The sequence below is a fragment of the Lactuca serriola genome, chromosome 5 (assembly GCF_051521515.1).
Source record: "Lactuca serriola cultivar US96UC23 chromosome 5, Lser_US96UC23_V15, whole genome shotgun sequence".
Classification (NCBI taxonomy): Eukaryota; Viridiplantae; Streptophyta; class Magnoliopsida; order Asterales; family Asteraceae; genus Lactuca; species Lactuca serriola.
In genome coordinates, this window is record NC_136412.1 from 224,996,553 (window position 1) to 225,011,912 (window position 15,360).

Sequence of the window (15,360 nt, forward strand, 5' to 3'; positions counted from 1 at the left end):
CGAAAGTTGTAGAGCGTAGTCTCACCTACGCGTGGATATAAAGAACGTCGAAAACGGAGTTCGTATGAGGAAGATATGAATTTTCAAAGTTTATTAAATAATTAATATTTAAATTTAATTATAAAATCCGGTATTATCCGAAGGGGAGTCATCGGACTCATCCGAAGTACGCCCAGCGTACTGCTGAACGCCCAACGTACAGCGAAGCACGATGTCCCTCGCACTCGAGTTCTTCGGATGACACATGCCATGACGATTCGGACGCGTATGCCCCGCGTACTGTTGTACGCCCAGCGTACTCCGAGGCTCCAACCTCCTATAAATAGGATGCGAGGGCAGCCAGCTCATTTGCTCTTTTTCTCTCTTCTCTCTCCCATTTTGCATCGTTTTGCGTGCCAGAAGTACCCCAAATCCCCGGTATTATTCCCGAGCCCCGAAGCAAGTCCCGAGGTCCCGAAGATCCCGAGAAGTAAGATTCACGAGTCGAAGCTCTGCCCGCGAGAAGTTCGATTTTTGTGAAGATCTTCCAGATCTGCTGAAGAATACTACTTCTACAAGCCGTAGTGCTGTCCGATCATCTTCTGATCAAGTGAGTGTGTAGTTACTTTCTTCTAACGCATAATTATGAAGTATTTTATACGAAATACGTGTTATGTGTATAATTTTGTTGTTATATGTGTGAATGTATATTCATTCTCTTCTATCTCATAGATCTGATTTATTTTCTATGAAATACGTGTTATGTGGGTGTGCCTCATCTGTTACGTGGAATATGTATTGAATGAAAATGCTATACAGGTTTTAAACTATGTATGAAAATATATATTTTTATCTACTAATATGTTGGGTAAAACATGGGTAGATAGTTGGTGTGTAATAAACAGATGAGAGGCCTCGATGTTGTTGTTGTTGTTGATCTAGTTATTCAGCGGAGTATGGATAACGACCACAGACTCTTTCTAGACAGTCCTGGGGAACGCTAGCAGGTTCATAACCTGTAGGTGTTGTGAACGATGTGTTCACCGGTGTACTCTATCCCCCTCATGGTTGCCTTTAGGATATCTATTGTTGAGGAAACCCCTTAGCAGTAATGTCCGTCCCGATGAAAATCCTAGATTAGGTCCCTTGAGATAGATGTTGTTTTAGGGACGTAAAGTGAGGATAGCGGGAATGGGTAATCGGGATAGTGATTGGTTGGTGAAATTAAATATAATTTATTTATTGTGGGTTGAAAACCCTATATGCTCACCAGGCTCCCAAGCCTGACCCACTCAGTTTTATTTGTATTACAGGAAGTGGCGCAAGGGCGTAAGATGGATGAATCATCGAGCTGTTTTGTTTACAAGTCTGTATATGTATATATTTGTTGAATGACTTGTAATGTTATCGTTTATGCTTTATGGTCTGTATCGGAACATGACATCCCAAGTTTTAATTATATAATGAAAATGCATCTCTTGATGAAATGCTTTGATAAATATTATTTTATCATGTTTTGTTTTGGGAACAAATTCCGCAACACTTTTAAATAAAAAGGATTTACTTTGAAATTATTTTAAAAAGCATAAATGAAATCGGTCTTTTCTAGCCGTGATTTTGGGGATGTCACATACAAGTCTCCAACCTTCAGATTTGAATCAATATGATGTTTAGATGGACAAAGTTTCCAGCTTAACTTCAAACAACCATAACTTCTTCGTTTCAACTCCGTTTACGATGATATTTATATCCACGGAAAGGTATCGATGAGCTCTAAAAGTTTATCTTGATAATTATGACTAAAATCATCTTCAACTAAAATCCTTAATTTATGCAAGGAACCCGAAACATAATCTTTCCTATTTACCCCTCATATTCCATCGAACAATTCAAGGTTTAAATCACTTGTCCAACATCATATACCTCCAATAGAGTCTAAAATCTATTCCATTGAAGTCCAAGGCCTTTATTTGATCCATTTATTTTCCACAATCCTGAAATAAGAACTTTTCAAAACAGGATGTTACAGTGGGACTACAAGCAAGGAGCGCAGATTGAGTAGAGGGCTTCAAGAAATCTAGATAAAGATCACCCAAGATATCACATCTAAGAAGAACTTGGTGGGTTCGAAAATCCTTCATAGAAAAACCAAAATTTTCAAACTCAATGGTGGCATCATTATCAATGGTGAATTTACAAAAAAAAAATAAGGTTTTTGATTATGTCGGGTGTGACAAGAACATTACGTAGGTGAAGGGGATGATGAGATATGAGCAAATGAGCACGACTGGTATGTGTAACGGGGATATAAGAACAATTTCCAACAAGAACATAATTTATTTTGCTATTATTACTAATAGAGTGAAGTATACATGTGTCAGAGGCCATGTGAGAAGTAGCATCGGTGTCCATATACCAAGATGAGTTGTGCATGTCATTCATTGTCATTGAGTTCATGGACAATGCAATGTCGATGGGTTGATCATAGGTGGTCGGAGGGAACCATTGCAATGGGGGAGTGAGTTCAACAGTGTGATTAGAATCATGAAAAACAGTAGGGGGTTGTGGCAAACGATCAACAAAGGCAACGAGACTGCTGCCAACAACCCTTGTTGTGTTATTGGTAGTAGCTGAAGGTGGTGTTCTGGCTACTATCCAGCGTTGGGTCTATGTAACATCTTGATTTCCAGGTATTTCCAATTTGATCCTTGATTTTTGAATAATTTTTAAAACTAGTCCCTACTGGAAATTTCATAATTTTTGAGTGGGCTTGCATACGTTGGGTGTACGTAGGGTTTGGACCCTATTTAAGCATCATTATAGCCCCATACCCCTCCTTAAGTCTAGCCTCCATTCCTCCTTGACCTTTTTTTTCGAAACCCTAAAGTGTGTGTGTATGCATTTTGAAACTTGGAGTGTCTTTTTAGTTCCATTTTCGATTCTTAGAGCTTTGAAGTTGTAGTGTTTCACTCAAGGCCTTGGATCTAGCATCTACACTACCTTGTACACCTTCTAGAGGTATAAAGCTCCAACCTTGATGAGTTTTTCATTTAGATCTAATTTTAGCTTAAAGTTGGCACCTTTTTTGTCCTAAATCTTGATCCTTGTGAGTATGGAGTACTCCAAGATGTTTGAGTTGTCCTTTCAAATGTTATAGGGTGTGTTAAGTTATAAAAATATGACCTTGGACATTATTTTCCTCCCATGCATGATATAGGTTGTCTTAATGGGTCAAGAGGCTAGGGTTTTTGATGTTAAGGTCTTATTAGCCATGCAAAACCATAAAGTTGGAAACTTTATGGTTAAGAATACCTTTTAGGGTCTAGATATGGATTTTGGATGAAAGTGCTTAAGGATTAGCACTTAATGGGTTGAGCTAGTGGAAGGCGCATACGTTGGGCGTACTAAAGGGTACGATGTGCGTACGTGGTCAACCCTTCGTGGTTTGGTCAAACACCCAACGCAACACTTAACACCTTACACTAGCAATGTAAGGCTCAAAGTATTTTAACTCTTTAGATTCATTAAGAGCCAATTGATCCCACATATCAGACATAACATCATAGAAATCTTGAATGCTCTGGTCATTTTGTTGAAGAGCATGAATATCATATTCCAACTGGTATTGTTTAGCAAAGTTAGACTGAGTATACAGCCTTTCCAAGTGATTCCAAACTTCCTTTGTTGTGTCATATTTAGCTAACTGCATACCAATAGACTGAGTGACAGAGTTATTAATCCAAGTAATTACCTTGGAGTTATCAGTCTCCCAAGCATCAAGTAACAAATCAAAATTCTCAGTTTGAGGTATTGAGGGTTTGGCTTTAGTCCTAGTGACATAGCCCCACATATTTTTCCTACGAAGGAAGTTCTTCATAACGTAACTACAATACGTATAATTATTTCCATCCAAACGAGTACTGATTGACTGAAGGGAATCATCCTTTCCAGTCATGTTGACAATGAATAAATAACCACAATGACAGTATAACAATCTGAGAATGAGAGGAGTAACAAACCAGCAGAAGCAATCAATCGGACAACAAGAAATCGAACATCAACAACAAATCAACAACAATAACAAACGAAATTCACCAACAAAAAACACATCAACAACGAATACCAGCAACAACGAATCAACAGCAAAAAACAATGAATTCCATCTGCTACAGTAACCCTAGAAAATTTCGATCCGCGCCACAGATGACTGCTACAAAGGCTTCTAACAACGTATCAAACCTCTGCTCTGATACCATGATAACAATGTCATATGATTATAATAAAGAGAAATTACAAGGGTTCTCAATGAAATGCATAAAGACTACAAAGAATAAAGCGGATATAAATACTAGCTAGACAAAACCCTAATGACTAATGGCTAAAAAGCCCATAAACAGTGGTATAATAATATATAAGCTAACAGAATAGTGTCTAAATAATAAAGAAAGTTATCTTGTCAGTATTGTAGTTAGCAATCACAGGTGGGGGTGTCAATCCCAGTATAGATCTATACATATCTTTCTGGATCTCTCAAGATTAACGATTACAAGTTCGGAGTAACCGAATTTAATCAGGCTAAGGATGAATAATAACAACTTACTTTTTTTAGAAGGGAAAATCTGGTCTACTCCTAAACTACTCTTGATTCCACATATGTCTCCAATGAGACTTGAACCCTCAACCTTTAGGAGGGAGGGCAACACCCGGTACCGTTGGGCTAGAAGCCCTTTGACCTTAGGTATTTTATCTTTCATCTTTCTTTCTTAGTGTTTTCCTATAACTATCACAATATAAATCTTTTACTATAAATTTGATAATTAAAACTCATTGATCTCATAATTATCTTGTGTGTATATATATATATATATATATATACGACGTTTTTATAGGTTCCACACCTAATATTAGTTACCCAACAGCCACATATTCCCTTTTCCAATATATATATATATATATATATATATTGGAAAAGGGAATATGTGGCTATTGGGTAACTAATATTAGGTGTGGAACCTATAAAAACGTCGTCGTTTCAGTGTAATATTTGTTAAATCTCGTCTTTCTCTTGTGCGACTATTTTTTCCTCCGGTTAGCATTCCCATATTTAATGACTTCTTCCTTTCTTTATCTTCGTAATGTCTTGGAGTATTGTACTCAATCTTCACACCGTTACTTTGCAAGTTGCATACCCAATACTAAATCGATTTACAAAGATAGACTTACATTGCAAGTTGTTTAAGTTAATTTATACATCCCCTCTTTGGAATCCTAATATAAGTTGATCCGATTTTATGGATGTCGATTGTAGTTCTTTCTTTTTCCTCTTCTCCATTTCCATTTAATTTCTTAGTTTCTACCATCTTCGATTTCACACGTTTGTCATTACTATTATGATATGCAATTAGGTTTTCCTTTTTTTCACTATTAAATTTCAATTTGTTGTTAATTCCTTATAACACAGTAGGTAGGTATTAGGTATATCCTAATTACATCCTGTAAAAATAGATATCTTCTAGATTTTATGTTAATTACAATTCATTGGGTTATTTGTATGTGATAACTGGGTTTCTTTTGACGCATATCAATGTTTGAAGAAATGCCCCACTAATTAATTTTTTAATTTTAATTTGTCATCTTTAAACTAGTTATTATAAATCTTAACTTTTAATGGAAATGAGGTCCTCCTTAATTAAAACCCTTCATTATTTGTTTGTCTTTTTTAAATTCCAAGTAATTAAGTCCTTGAGAATGCTTCCTTTTACAGTTTCCACTGGTGGTATACATACACAATGATGGTAATGAATGTAGAAGAAACCAAAACTTTCTGCATTGGAACAGACGGAGTGTTCATTCAAATAATTAAGAGGTGTTGGAGATGCATGACTCTCTCTTCTTTGTCTGATGGTACAAATGACTGTCTTTATTTTGGAAAACCCTTTTCACATGGCATCAGCAGCAAAGCAACAAAACAACATGAAAGAAGGCTTGAAGTTGGTGTAAGGGCAACATAAGTAGTAGCAACAATAGTTTATACTTTACTAAAAACTAGCAGAAATCATTAAACTTTGAATATGTGCTTATGTGGTGATTAAAGTAGATATATTCTAGTTGATTTAATTTATTTATTTTTTGTAATTTTTTTAGTTCATATCTTCCTTGTACATATTGTTCAAGTTTTATGCAATTTATTTTGAAGTGAATGTGCATAATTTAATTTTCTTTCTTACCGATGAATTTTACTATTCTTTATGTACCTGTAATTGCAATCACTTATGTTAGTGAAATGTCATATTATGCTAAATCAAAGGAAGATAGTTGTAATCCCTAAACAGATCCTTGAAGAATTTTACCCAACATAAAATTGACATCAATTTGCTGTCCTATTTTATCCTTGTTGGGGACACATTTTTATTCCATATTTAATGAATGGAGGGTTGTTTAGGACTCTATAGTTTCTGTTTTTATGGTGTAGGAAGCTAATGAGGGATGCCTATAATAATTTTGAATGACTATCAAATCACAACATGGCTTAAATATAAAAGTTTAATTAACCATAAAACTCATCAACAACCTGTCACACCCCAAAACCGGAACGGCAGAAACGTTCTGGGGTGGATGACGTCATGTCAAGTATCACAACACATGCATTATAGTAATCAAAGTACAACAAAACATTTCATTACTAGTAATAGTTTTACATAGTTCACATAACAGTACAACAAAGTAATACAAGTAATAATATAAGTGCAGCTTGGCACAAAATAGTCTTCAACAGAAGCTCCTGGATTGTACCTGTCTAATGCTGACCTGAGAATACAAGTTATTTGAAAAGCGAGTATCAACATTTTTACAAATGCTGGTGAGTTCATAAGTATTTAGTGGCATTTTATTCAAATAACTTTAATAAAGGTGGTAGCTTTCAAGTATACAGTGAAATAGAGTCCTTTCCAGAAAATCCTATATTTTCTTATTTAAAAAGCAGTCTTCTACCAAGACTGGTCAGAATTATGTGGTAAAAAGGTAGTTTTTCCCTTAATCGTTATCATTATCAAAATACAGAATTTGATTATTAAGAAAGCAGGAGAATTCAGGTAAATAACGTATGCCTCAGCAATGAGGACTGCTGACTAAGGCAAAGGAATCATAGACTCCAGGAGAGTATCGAACGAACGACACGCCTGGTTCCGTCTAACAAATGGAGACACAGACCGCAGAAGGTACCAAATGAAAGGTACAGCTGGTAAGGTCTAAAACAGTGAATATAGACCGCAGACAGTATCAAATGAAAGATACATCTTGCAAGGTCAAAACAGAGAATACAGACCGCAGACAGTATCAAATGAAAGATACATCTTGCATGGTCAAAACAGTGTGACTCTGAAAATGAGTTACCAGCATACAGTGTAAATTGACGGTGAAATACCGTTACCTTAAGGCCATGAATTATAAGGCAACCTGGGATACTCGTAACCATACTAACCGACACTAGAGTACCAGACGCCCTACAAGCGTCTAGAGAGTATGACATTTGTCACCCCTTGGCTTGGTAGGTCGTGGACTGTAGCTAGCAGTCAGGGTGCGGGGGAGTCAATCCCGTATAGATCTATACACACAATGTCCGCTCTCCCTACAGGAGACTCTGGTTACCAACTAGACGACGGAGAAGGCCGTATCCTGAAGATGCATCCCAAATAGTGGGTAGAGACTTCCAAATAGTGGGTAGTGGGTTTCTAATGTAAGTGCTGAAATAGAGGTAGAGACTCATAACTGAACTGACTGAAGTAAACCCATATGTCTATGCTTGTGTACATAGTATATAACTAATGAATCAAACGACCTTCGGATGGACATCCGATCCCACCAGACCACATCTCAACGAAGAAAAGGAAATAGGGCGGACAAGCCTTCCTAAGTCCTTCAATCATTATTTATATGCATCTATACAAGCACAGACATACATCTAACTATGCTTGAGTGTGTATCAAGTGGAATCATATCGTGAAGTATAAGTGTACAGTGTGGAATAACCGACTTGTGAAGTATAAGCGTACACTGGAATATCCGAGTCGTGAAGTATAAGCGTACAGTGGAATATCCGAGTCGTGAAGTATAAGCGTACATTGGAATATCCGAGTCGTGAAGTATAAGCGCACAATGTGGGATAATAGAATCGTGAAGTATAAGTGTATCACGAAGTGGAAACGACAACTGGTGAAGTAAAAGCGTCTATCAAGTATAAGTGGCTACAAGTATAAGCGATATAGAGACAATAACCGGTATAAGCGTATCACGAAGGAAATGCGTTCTCAAGTAGGAGTTTTAAATAAGTAAAAGCGAAGCAACAGTAACTAACAAGTAAAAGTATACGTCGTGAAAGGGAACTTTGATGAAAACCTTGGAAAAACCTTTATACTCCGGGAAAATCACATTTGGTATTCTTTGGTAAAATAAGTTTGAAAAACTTTATAAATCCTTGGAACCTTTATAAATCAGTTTAAAATGAATTTATATAAAACAATATAAGTAAGAGTTTTGAAACAAATGAAAACCTTTTTGAAACCATCACAGTATCCTACTCGGTAAAACAGTGTACAGTATGGTAAAATCTTATGCATGCGAGTTATCAATCACATATGATTGACATGATAACTGGCATGTTTAACTTGTATCCCCCCTTATAAAACGTATAAAAACATTTAAAAGGTTCATTCAGGGGTATGGACTCACCTGGTGTAAGTGGATCCGACAAAGGCGCCGGTTGGGTGCTCGGTGTCAAGTAAAGACTTGGACACACTTAGTGACCTATTTAACATATGATAACATATGTTTACATACAATTAGTACATATAATACTAATTAAACAAGTATACGCACCCTAAAGAGCGGAAAACACTTTGGTTAAGTGTTTGGGGTGTCCCGGGTAGCAACTAAGGGCTCAAATGGCTTAGGAATGGAGTTTACTCTCCAAGAGTAAACTCTATACGTAGAGTTTACGGCCCTGGGACAACTTCCATGAGTTTATGGCCGTAAACTCATGGTGAGTGGTGTCTAGGGTGTTTTAAGGCCTTAACTTGCTTATGGAATTATTCTAGGTCCAAATCTAAAAGGCATGAATGAGTTTAAGGTCTTTAGGGTCTCCATTATGGAGTTTACAGCCCATGAACCATCCCTAAGGGAGTTCACGGCCGTGAACTCTTATTCTTTGAGTTTAATGAAGTTTCAATCCCCTAATACCCTCCTAGTAATTTATAATGATAGTCTAAGGCCATTTGGGGGATAAAAACAAACATCTTGGCTTGGTTTGGGGTCTTTACGGCCTTGACACATGTCTGGGCCATAAACTCCTTTTCATCCTTCCTTTCCTTGTGTTTAAATGATCTAAACCCTAAATGGCATGCCCCTAATTTATGTATTAAGTCCTAGGGTGTTTTAGGAGTGTTTTTGGGGCACTTTTGCAAGTTTAAGAGGGGTTTACGGCCTAAGCATGTGCTTGGGCCGTAAACTCTCTTTTATGCCCTAAATTGATTGTTTTAGATGAGCAAACACACCTAGGGTAATTCCTCAATTGGTTTCTAGGCTCAATGGGACAATTCAGGTCTTTTTGGCCATTTTTGGGGTGTTTACGGCCTAAGGAGGCTCTTAGGCCGTAAACTCCTTTTTCATGTCTTAATCATGTGATTTTTAGGCTAAAAAGACAATAATGTACGCATAGAACAAGTTAGGGTTGATGGTCTTACGTTTAGGAGTCGGAAATCGCGGTTTTGGAGTCGAAAACGAGTCTAGAGAGAGAGTATAGAGAGAGAGAGAGAGTTTAGGGAGTGTAAAAAGTCTCCAATGGACTCCACTCAGCTTTATATAGGGGTTCGAGTTGGGGCTCAGTGGAATTCTACCCGATATTGTCGTTATACGGGGCTTTTGGTCGCACCCGATTTAGTGGTCGTAATAATAAAACTAACTTTTCCATTTAAATGAAAATGTGTACTACGAGTTTTTATTTCTCTTATTACGACTTAACGACTTACAGATATAAATAAATGAAACATTTATTTATTTGACGACCTCTTATTAACGGAACTTTTATACAGTGGAATATTCCGTTAACGGTAACGGGGTAATGTAACGGAATAACTTTGGGTTGTCACATCATCTCCCCGTTAGAGGGAATTTCGTCCCGAAATTCAGGTCTAGGCAAGGAAGTAGGTATGAATGATAGAGGCAGGAGGGTACTTCCTGTTCGGTTTTTCCTCGCATTCCCAAGTGAACTCTGGTCTGTGTTTGTTATTCCAACAGACCTTCACCTATGATATGCGGATTCCGTCTCGTGTATCTTAGAGGGTTCCAACTGGTGTATCTACAAGGTTAGGGTTCTCAATGGATTCTATCGAGATGAGTGGGGAATGAAGAGTGACGTCGGGTAATCGCATATCTAGTCTAAGGAGTGGATCGATCGGGTATGAAACTTGTGGAATATCCGAAAGTAGTAGTGGTCTGACGAGGGTTGGACCAAATCTCTGAGGTTTCTCAGATGGTCCCTAGGCTCTCGGATGGGTAGAGCTTTTCAGTACTTAGAACATAGTGTACTTCTATGACAAGATCATTACTGGCGTGATCGCCATTACGAAGTTCCTAACGTTCTCACTCGTACTGGATGTGTAGTCCTTTAGGTTGTTTCTTAGGAAGCTCGGGTGGTCTTTGGTTTCGCGTTTCCTGTCAACTGGCTTTTAGAGGCTTTCTAGGTCATCGGATGGGTTGCATATCTGCGGTTATCTGTCTGCTGTAGAGTGTCTATCTCAAGCTCGTGCAAAATGAACCTGCACTAATGATTCTTGAGACACAGAAACCCTCAGGGTCGGGGAGACAGGGTTTCACCAGACGAGTCTTGGACTATCTCAGGAGGTGGTTCTACTATTTCTGCGCGAGATAGTATTCGTGGAACACCTAGTAGTCCAATGAATCTCTAAGTCTTTGGTTTATCCTAGTGCGGAAAGCGTATGCTCCTGCATAACCCCTCGAATAACACCAAGGCTGGTGTCAAGTCTATAATCTCTTCGGGATCTGGGTCATGAGGCTGAATGCAACTACGCTCGCACTTTGAATAAAGTATTCCTGGCTGCGGAGGTTATCCTGTGGTTCTCGATATTCTAGTGTTTACTTCGGAGAATGAAGTCTATCGTCTACGGGGCGACGACGATTTCCTCCATGCGAGAGGGTGGAGGACCATAGGCACTACTAGTCTGTAACAGGGTGGACGAAGTGCCTGAGTGGTGCGAGCATCTACTACAACTACTCTTCCGAAGGTTCTGAGTTTTCTCGGTCTAGGTCAAATCTAGTGAGTATAGGTTCCCATCACTCGGAACTTTAATCTTTTCATCCATTCTTCTTTAGAGTTTACTTTATTGCAGCTCTCGTATTTTTGGGATATTCGCTGCGATGCTTAATTTGGGGAATTAAGCGTGAATAGATGGTCGTAGTCAATGTCCTTGACTCTTACGACTCAGGTTTCTTTATCAACCGAGGGTGTTAGCTACTATGTTGGCTTAACTGGGATGACAACAAATTTTCGGATTCGTGGTCATTATAGTAGCTTAATCCGTAGGGTTCTCTTGACTCTAGCTCCCGTTCCATGGGATAGGATGAAGGGTCTTTCTAGGGAATCTACTAGGTATGCTTCGGGTGGTTATCGTCTTCTGGAATGCATGCAGGGCCTTTCGCTTCGGTGTCAATCTGACTACGAGGGGTCGGTCAACAGTGTACGGTACCCTCTCTTGGGTACTTCAGAAGGTTTGAGATAAGAGGGACGATTGATGGATTGCATTAGGTTTGATTATTTGTGTTAGGTTTAGGTTCGGAAGAACCTTTATTTGCCGACATGGCTACGGAGAAAGTTCTTTTTACACAGCACTAAGGATGTACACATGGTTGCACTAAGTCGAACCACGATCAATAGAGTCGTCGAAGTTGGCATACTTCGACATGATATAAAGTGAAGATCGATAGAGTCATGCGCCGAACAGGCACACAAGTTCTAGGCGTCTAAGGTTTCGTCCTGTGTATCACTATCGCGGATACTTGGACCGATAGAGTCGACGCTGAACTATAGAGAGTCCTAAGTGTTCTGAATAGGGTACCTTTTTCATGAATGGATTCTCACGAGGCATTTCTATAATCGCCTAACATATACTAGTCATGTATAGTTAAGGTGGGGAGGACTGTTGACTGAGCGACTCCGCCTTAAATCCACAACCAAACGAGGAACAGGAAATGAAGCGACATTCACTCACTCTAGGTCTATCCATCTTAACTATACATGGTTGTAACGCATATGTTTAGCCATTATAGTTTTACCTAATGAATTTAAATTTTATAACAGTGTTGCGACTTTCGCCTTAATGGGGAAGTATTTACATTTTGAATTAGTCTTTTAATGTTCTCGGTTAGTTATCTGGGATCGAGAGACGTACCAAAAATCTACCAGGTTCCTTGATGCTTCTCCCTAAGCATTAAAGTTAGACTCCTCCTATGTCTTTGTCTTTCCCTTCGGTTGGGAAGTCCTTCTTGAAGTGTCCCATTCCACCACATAGGTGGCAAACTGTACGGGTCGCCACATTGGCGGTTGGTGTAATGAACTCAACCAGGGTTCTGCAGACGCGAGCAGTATGCCCCAACATGTGGCACCTAGCACAATAGAGCTCCCGACAGACACCATGATGATGGTAGCTGCACTTGCAGCAATGGGAAAGGTTTCCTAAGTATGATCTCCTAGGCGTAGGGATGGGAGGGTTGGCAGGGATACTGACTGTCTCAGCTCGTTGCCCTTCGGAAGGTCCTTGAGCCGAGGTACTTCCCTCCTCAATCTTCAGTTTTCTCTTTAATGAGTTCGGTTGAGGTTCTTGGGTGGCTGGGTATGAAAGTGTTGGTTGCTGATGTCCATTGTTAGGATCGGAAATCCCGACAGGCACCTTGCTAACATTAGCGTTGTTAGCATTCAGGTGAGCCATGACAGCTGCTACGGCTGCCGAGACTGCAGCTTGGAACGTAGCTTCGTCGAATAAGAGAGTAGGTTTCTCGCCTGTGGACTGGTTACGCTTCTTTGGAGGCATAGTTTTTCCTACACGGAAAGGAATACAAGATAATGAGAGACGATGGCTAACCCTGGACTTATCTGTCCTGACTATATTAGGCATAAACTTTCTCGTGCCTCGGGTACTGGTTGTCTGAGTGTTGACCTACATCCCTATGATGTAGTCCTGGTGATCAAGGTAGGAGTATGAGTTATCGGAAAAAGCCATAAGATGCGAGTCATTCCTACTATGTTACCTTTATACTGGGAAAGGTTTCACTCTCCGGCCTGGAGAGATTTGAGAACAGTTCGGAACGAAACCGCGGAAAGAGAGGCTCATGAAGGCTTATGGCTAGATACTTTCAATAGAGGTGCGGGGATCCGCTCTAATCATGTAACTGGCAACGGGAAACGACGATTTACCTAACACATAGCATGAGTAGTGTAACCACTAACTCACTAAATTGTATTATTTTAAGGGTGTATTATCGTGACGAACACGAGGAAAAAGACACTTCTCGGGTTCCATGTACTGGCTCCCGCTGTCTGCCTCGTATCTTTGACTGAAGTCGGTGTTGGTTTCCTTCAGGTAGTTACCTAGGGTTCTTCTCTCCTCGTGTGTACATATTGAATTTCTATTCCGCCTTACTACTGATTCCGACTCTAGGTGTCATCACTTCATGACGGATGACTGGAATCTCGGAAGCTTAGGCGAATCTCTCACCACTGTCCCTAGAAGATATAGGCACTTGGTGAATTCAATAGTCTCGACCTAGTTCATTCGTTTCCGAGCTGGAAATCTTCTCAATGAACTTCTTCGGGGTCGGACTCAACTCTTCTGTTAAACACTGAAGTGGATAGGGTTTTCTACAGGGTTCGTGCGAGAATGGAAATGTCTAAAGAATCCTAAGAGATTATTAACATTTCACTGGATGATCCATATCGAGTCCTGCTACGATTACACATGGTATACAAATCATATATAGCTTAGATCCGATGGGCCTTCAAATATGTGATACTACTCTATATCCACATCCCAACGAGGAAAAGGGAGCAGAGTGAAACCACACATTCTTAGCCTATGTGATCCTTATTATATATATAACCTTGGGAGTATACCCTCTATAGTTGTAGGTATATCAATAAGGATCTTTTTAGTTCTTCACACAAGGTTAGTTATGGATCCTAAAATACCCCAATGGTATTTTAATTCTTGTTTGATTCTTATTTTCTGATTATGATTTTGGGATTAGTGTGAATCTTTTAGTGTTCCAAAATACTCCTATAGTATTTTGACTTTATGTTTGGCTCTAGCATTCCTAGTTGGTAAGTTTCATACCTGTTGCACACACTATCACTCCCAAGCACATGTTCATCGCATCTCGAATAAATGTAGTTGATCAGGTTACATTTATTCCAGCTTACGATTACATAACTGCCCAGGTTTGACTGTAATGCTCAACATCCGAAGACTTTTATTATTGTTCTTCTTGTGATACTTTTGTTCGAGTGTTTAGGTTCTGGATGTTCTTATACTTTGGTAAAATATGGTTATATTTTAAAGTATAATTCTTGGTCAGAGTGTTTTATCCCTTTGTATTTATAGGCTGTATATCTTTTATGAATTGATATACTTAGCTCACTATAAACAATGCTCTGATACCAATCTGTCACACCCCAAAACCGGAACGGCGGAAACGTTCTAGGGTGGATGACGTCATGTCAAGTATCACAACACATGCATTATAGTAATCAAAGTACAACAAAACATTTCATTAATAGTAATAGTTTTACATAGTTTACATAACAGTACAACAAAGTAATACAGGTAATAATATAAGTGCAGCTTGGCACAAAATAGTCTTCAATAGAAGCTCCTGGATTGTACCTGTCTAATGCTGACCTGAGAATACAAGTTATTTGAAAAGCGAGTATCAGCATTTTTACAAATGCTGGTGAGTTCATAAGTATTTAGTGGCATTTTATTCAAATAACTTTAATAAAAGTGTTAGCTTTCAAGTATACAGTGAAATAGAGTCCTTTCCAGAAAATCCTATATTTTCTTATTTAAAAAAGCAGTCTTCTACCAAGACTGGCCAGAGTTATGTGGTAAAAAGGTAGTTTTTCCCTTAATCACTATCATTATCAAAATACAGAATTTGATTATTAAGAAAGCAGGAGAATTCAGGGAAATAACGTATGCCTCAGCAGTGAGAACTGCTGACTAAGGCAAAGGAATCATAGACTCCAAGAGAGTATCGAACGAACGACACGCCTGGTTCCGTCTAACAAATAGAGACACAGACCCCAGAAGGTACCAA

At 38.9% G+C, this 15,360-nt stretch overlaps 1 protein-coding gene across 1 annotated transcript; it reads right to left on the reverse strand.

The window, feature by feature from the left end:
- Positions 1-3,448: 3,448 nt before the first annotated feature.
- LOC145050222 (uncharacterized) lies at positions 3,449-3,934 on the reverse strand. The gene has a single exon (XM_078998509.1). The coding sequence runs from the start codon at positions 3,932-3,934 to the stop codon at positions 3,449-3,451; it is 486 nt and encodes a 161-aa protein (XP_078854635.1).
- Positions 3,935-15,360: the final 11,426 nt, after the last annotated feature.

Bases quoted from the DNA above. Each gene is read 5' to 3' on its own strand.
- LOC145050222 (XM_078998509.1), bottom strand. From the start codon at position 3,934: ATGACTGGAAAGGATGATTCCCTTCAGTCAATCAGTACTCGTTTGGAT.